Source organism: Hibiscus syriacus, unplaced genomic scaffold (assembly GCF_006381635.1).
Source record: "Hibiscus syriacus cultivar Baekdansim isolate YM2019G1 unplaced genomic scaffold, ASM638163v2 tig00009105_pilon, whole genome shotgun sequence".
Lineage (NCBI taxonomy): Eukaryota > Viridiplantae > Streptophyta > Magnoliopsida > Malvales > Malvaceae > Hibiscus > Hibiscus syriacus.
Window position 1 is genome coordinate 44,322 of NW_024062189.1, and position 6,486 is coordinate 50,807.

At 34.6% G+C, this 6,486-nt stretch overlaps 1 protein-coding gene across 1 annotated transcript; it reads left to right on the forward strand.

The window, feature by feature from the left end:
* The first annotated feature begins 2,325 nt into the window (after window positions 1-2,325).
* LOC120203164 (cation/H(+) antiporter 20-like) lies at window positions 2,326-6,049 on the forward strand. Its single transcript, XM_039203509.1, has 4 exons — window positions 2,326-2,525; window positions 2,631-3,653; window positions 4,511-5,342; window positions 5,627-6,049. Exons 1-4 carry the CDS (start codon window positions 2,346-2,348, stop codon window positions 6,010-6,012), a joined length of 2,421 nt encoding a protein of 806 aa, XP_039059440.1. The 5' UTR covers window positions 2,326-2,345; the 3' UTR covers window positions 6,013-6,049.
* Window positions 6,050-6,486: the final 437 nt, after the last annotated feature.

A 6,486-nucleotide genomic window follows, 5' to 3' on the forward strand; every position in this document is an offset into this window, starting at 1 on the left:
AAAAAAAGGTAAACTACAGATTTAGTATATAAACTATCACTTTTATTCTATTTAGTACCTAAACTTTCATTTGTTTCAAAAGCATACATAACGTTTACTATTTGTTTTATTTTAGTACATTGTCGTTAAAAACTTAACGGAATTGTTGCACGTGGCATTTTTATGGGTAAACTACTCCATTCATCTATCTTCTCATTGTTATTTGGCCCACTAAAGTTTAAAAATTTGTAATTTAACTACTCAACTTTCAAATTACTTTTGTTTTAATCACTCTAATTTATTTTATTAATATTTTTGTGACATGATATTTTTATTATTATTTTATTATTATATAATTAAAAATAAATTTAAAATTATACCAAAAACCCTAAACCACAAAATCACTCACCCTACGCCTCACTCTTATCGGCCTCTCCAACTTGTCCCTTCCTTTTTTTATTTTAATCATATATTAATAAAAATAATACTTAAAAGATGTCATGTCATAAACAATATTAATAAAATAAGACAGAGTGATTAAAATAGTAGTAGTTTGAAAGTTAAGTGGTTAAATTGGGAAAAATAAAACTTCAATGACCAAAATAAGAGTGAGAAGATAGTTGATTTTTTTAGTGGTGGTGTACTAAAAATAAAACAAAAGGAAAACATTAGATATGATTTTCAAACAAATGAAAGTCTATGTACTAAAACAAAATAAGAGTGATAGTTCAGGTACTAAATATGCAGTTTATCCAAAATATTAATTAATCCTGAAAACTGCCAACATAGGCGGTGTATCCTGGGATTAGTCAAGGCAAAAGACAGCCGCCGTCTGTACGTAGCTTAGGAATAACGTGGTAAATTGCTATATTCACGTGGCAAAAAGGCATACGCGTACACAAAAATTTTTGACACGCCATCAGAAAATTATCTGATGTCTGATGCCATAAAAGAAGTTCACATTTGGTTGCATTTGCGGTTGCTTGTTAAAGCAAAGTCCCAATGCCAAAATTAAAGGGTGAAGTACCTACATGCTCACTTAACTGTTAGGATTCTATCAATTTAGTCACCTTACAGAAATCTTTCAATTGGATAACCCAACTTAAGATACAGTCAAAGTAGTCACCTTCATTAATAGTCACTTCTATTAAATCTTCTAATAATATGGCACCTTCAATGAAACGATAGCACAAATAATTAGATAATAGATCATAAAATAAGTTAAAATTAGCTTGACCCTTATTCCCATATGTAATGGGGGCAAGGGGAGGTAGGATAGTAGGCTGCCCCCCAACGCCAGGTTAAGAGCAGCTTCCGTGGGAGATCTTCGAATTATGAAATGCCCTCCGTGGGACTCGATCTCAAGGTTAAGAACCTTGCGCTCTACCAATTGAGCTGGATGGTCATTTCAGATCATAAAATAAGTTACTTTATTAAATTTTATACAAATGTAAAAATATATAACTAAAAATATCTACAAATGTAAAAAATATATAACTAAAAATAACTTACTTTATTAAATATTATAGTGTTATACAAATATATTTTAATAATTTATTCTTTGAAAATTACTTTATTTGTGTATATTTTAATAATGCATTCATGTAATAATATTGCATTTTAAATACATTTTACGTTGTATTTATACTGTATCTTAATTTATTAAACATTTTGTATATTTATCATAGTGATTCGATCTTGATATATTGGTTTATTTTTATTATATTCAAGAAAGTATTTTTAATATTTTTTAAATTATTGATAATACATACATCTTACAAATACAATTACTCAAACTAGAGAATAATGTTCTATTTAATTATTGAGATCACTCAATAATTTTGTATTGATCAAATTTTTTGTCATATGATTTTTTTTCTTCAAATTTGATTAGATCATGTGTAATGTGTAGGGATTATTTAAGTTGACGAGTTTTATTTTATAACTCAAACTTTATTTGAATTTTTTGAGTTAAGTTGAGTTGTTGAAATTTTATTGAGTCGAGTTGCTCGAGTTTATATTTAAATTTAATTATATATTTATATTATTATGATATCATTTGATTCTAATTTAAATAATTTTCTATAATTGTATATGATATACGTATATTTTTTAAATATATTTATATGTAATATATATATTATACAAATTAAGCGACTAGACTTAACTTAATTCGAATTTAAAATTTATTTAATTTTATTTTTAATCACACCTAGTCTCGTGACATGACTAACTTTGACAAGCGTTGTATTGAACAGTAGAACAGTGCATGCGTCCCCTCCTCACCTCTCTGCTATAAATTCCTGGTCTCCTTTATTACTTGGTGTGATAAACTAATTAAATTGAACCAAGTTTTATCACAAAACATGGCTGTTAACATGACCTCCATTAAAACCTCATCAAATGGAGCTTGGCAAGGTGACAATCCCCTCGATTTCTCCTTCCCATTGTTAATTGCCCAAACCACTTTGATTCTTGCCTTCACCCGTTTCCTTGCTTTTCTTCTCAAACCCCTGCGCCAACCCAAAGTCATTGCTGAAATTCTCGTACGTATTTTATATTCAATTCTTCTTTGATTTGTATACCTTTGTTTTAGTATTCAAATTGATGATGATGACGACCAAGATGATGATTGGTTCTATGATTTTCAGGGTGGAATTCTGCTTGGGCCATCGGCTTTAGGTCGAAACGAAGACTATTTAAATCGGATATTCCCGTCATGGAGTATGCCGGTGCTGGAATCAGTGGCCAGCATGGGTCTTCTTTTCTTCCTTTTCCTTGTAGGTCTCGAGCTGGATTTAACCTCCATTCGTCGGACAGGAAGGAAGGCCTTTGGCATAGCATTATCCGGCATATCCATCCCCTTCATCTCCGGAATAGGCGTCGCTTTTGTTATACGAAAAACCGTTGACGGAGCTGACAAAGTTGGGTTTGGCCAGTTCCTGGTCTTCATGGGAGTAGCACTCTCCATCACTGCTTTCCCCGTACTAGCCCGAATCTTAGCGGAGCTCAAACTCTTAACGACTCCAGTCGGGGAAATCGCCATGGCCGCCGCGGCATTCAACGACATGGTTGCATGGATTTTATTAGCCCTCGCCGTTGCTTTAGCCGGCGACGGCCCTGGTGAACACAAAAGCCCCTTGATATCAGTCTGGGTCCTCCTCTCGGGCGTCGCTTTCGTCACTTTCATGATGATAGTAATCCGACCCGCCATGAAATGGGTCGCCCGCCGATGCTCGACGGAACGAGACGTCGTCGACGAGGCTTATATTTGTTTAACGTTAACCGGTGTAATGATATCCGGCTTCATCACCGACCTCATCGGGATCCACTCCATCTTCGGTGCCTTCATTTTTGGGTTAACGATTCCTAAAGAAGGAGAATTCGCAGAGAGATTGATAGAGAGGATTGAAGATTTCGTGTCGGGTCTTCTCCTCCCGCTTTACTTCGCGTCCAGTGGGCTGAAAACCAACGTGGCTCAGATTAGCGGCGGAAGGGCTTGGGGCTTAGTGGTGCTGGTTATAACGACGGCCTGCGCCGGCAAAATCATCGGGACGTTTACGGTGGCTCTGATGTTGGGTATGGCGGTGAGGGAGTCGTTGGCGCTTGGCTTCTTGATGAATACTAAAGGATTGGTTGAACTCATTGTTCTCAACATTGGCAAGGAGAAGAAGGTTAGTTTGCACCATTTCTTTATTCACTGCTAATAATCCTAATTTTATTTTTATATTTTAAATTTTTAAATTTTTTTATTTTGTAATATTAACCGATTACTAAATAAAGTATAGACGAATAATAAAATTCCTTTTAACTTTAATTTCTCGAGTAGAGTAGAAAACCAAACCATAATTTAAAGCCCATGCAACTGGGAGTTCCAATGATAATGTTTAGAATTTTGAGATTTCCTTGCCTCCCTTATTGACAACCTTGCATGTCGGCCGTAGCCTTTTTAGACTAACACATTGCTGATATTTCAAACTAAATAATTTGCATAATACTTTAATATTTAATAAAAATATTTATTTTAATCTTCATTTTTATTAAAATATTTTAACTTTTTTATTTAATTTTTAATTAAATAAAAATTCTAATTAATTAACAATAAGTATTTATTGTTAATGAGATATATATTATATTATCATTTATTTACACGTGACATGTCAACACTTATATATATATATAATGTCACATCATTATTTTAGACATAAAATTTATCATGTCAACAATATATAATGAATCATTAATTAATTAATAATTTTTATTCAATCAAGAATTATTTTATTCTAAAATAAGATGTTAGATTAAAATATTTAAAAAAAATAAGAATTAAAGTAATTATTTAATAAAATGTTAAAAAAAATCTCATAATTTTACCTAAACTATATCAGTAAATCTTACAAACGTGACAGAGCATCTATATATATTTATCCACTTCATTGATTTTTTTCTCTTCAAATTTATTTATTCACCCATATATTTTTATGTAATGTTTAAATTATTTTGAGTGTTGAATAAGTTAATGATACTGTAGGTACTGAATGATGAGGTCTTCGCTATACTAGTCCTCATGGCACTCTTCACCACCTTCATCACAACCCCATCCGTCATGGCCGTCTACAAACCGGCCCGCCGTTCCTCCGCCATTACACACCGGAAATTACGTGATTTGACCAACCCCAACGGCACAAAAGATGAGCTCAGGATCCTTGCTTGCCTCTATGGCCTTGACAACGTACCCTCGATCATCACCCTCATTGAGTCAACTCGAAGTACAAAAAAATCCCAACTCAATCTCTTCATCATGCACCTCGTTGAACTCACTGAACGCTCTTCTTCAATCATCATGGTCCATCGGGCTCGAAGGAACGGGCTTCCTTTCATTAACAGGCTTCGTAGGGGCGAGTGGCACGACCGAGTTGCTGGAGCTTTCCAAGCCTACAGTCAACTCGGTCGTGTCTCGGTCAGACCCACCACCGCCATCTCTGCGTTGTCCACCATGCATGAGGATATTTGTCACGTCGCGGAGACCAAGAGGGTGACAATGATCGTCTTGCCCTTCCACAAACAACACCGGAGGGGAGAGGGTGACCAGGAGACGATCGAAAATGTTGGCCACGGGTGGCAATTGGTGAACCAAAGGGTCCTGAAAGACGCACCGTGCTCGGTGGCGGTGCTGGTGGACCGTGGGTTCGGGAACCCTCGCCACTATACTGCCACTTCGACTCAAAGTGTTTGCATTTTGTTCTTCGGTGGAGCCGACGACCGTGAGGCTTTGGAGTTAGGTGGTCGAATGGCTGAGCACCCGGCGGTTAGAGTGGCCGTGGTAAGGTTCGTTGAAGAAGAAGGGTGTGAAAGAAATGGGGCAATATTGAAACCGGAAAAAGAAAAGGCAAGTCCCTTAACTCGTAAAATTATGACTCTGGTCCATATAATATATACTTTCATTTAAATCCTAAAAGAAAATATTATTTTCTTTAAAAGTTTTTATTTTTGAGTTGTTATATCTGTAGTGTATGTGTATGTTGTCAATAACTAATAAAGATTTTAAATATATTTATTATTTTATAATCATTTCAAACTATTAAAAAAATTGTATATTTGTTAATTGGATTATGCTAACGATGTTAGGTTTTGTTATTAACACAGGAATTAGACGAGGCTGCAATGGCGGAATTCAGGAGAAAACGGGATGGAATGGTTGAGTACAAAGAGAAGACAACAAGTAACCTTGTTGAGGATGTATTAGGACTTGGGCAATGTGGGGATTATAATCTTATAGTTGTGGGGAAAGGGAGGTTTCCATCACCGATGACGGCAGAATTAGCGGACCACCAACCCGAGCACCCGGAATTAGGGCATATCGGAGACTTGTTGGCCTCATCAGATCACAGTATCTTGTCGTCGGTGCTCGTAATTCAACAGCACGATTCGGCACGAACGGAGGAGACCTTAACCAAAGTTGTTCGGAATGATTGTGACAAGCTTAAAGGCGATGGGAACGCAGGCGTGGGAGAGATTTCAAAGGCTGTGTAGTTACAAATGACATGGTAAAGGTATGTAGTATATATACAACAATTGTATAATGTCATTATTAAAGAATAAGATTTATCGATTGAGTATAATTTGATTGATATAAAATAATATTAAATTAAATCTCTTTTAACAATTATTATTTTCTAGTTAATAGATAATTTTTTTGAATAATGTAAATATTGTATAGAATTATTAAAAAATAGAATTTAATAATATTAATATCTCCAAATTACCGGAATAGTATTATATTCTTTGTTCAAGTGAGCATCAAGAATTGATGTCCGGCACCCTTCAAAGAAGAAATAAAAGATGTTAAATCATACTCCCTGCGTCCTATATTTTATGCTTCATATGGATTATAAACATAATTTTCGGAGATATATTTAATCAAGGGAAATAATAAAATTATCTTTAAAAGGTGATTAATAGATTTGATATATTTATTTTGATAGATATAAAATGGTGAGACATATA

Coding starts and splice junctions, on each gene's coding strand:
- LOC120203164 (XM_039203509.1), top strand. CDS start 2,346: ATGGCTGTTAACATGACCTCCATTAAAACCTCATCAAATGGAGCTTGG. Junction 3,654..4,510: donor ACATTGGCAAGGAGAAGAAG/GTTAGTTTGCAC, acceptor ATGATACTGTAG/GTACTGAATGATGAGGTCTT. Junction 5,343..5,626: donor AGGGTGTGAAAGAAATGGGG/CAATATTGAAAC, acceptor TATTAACACAGG/AATTAGACGAGGCTGCAATG.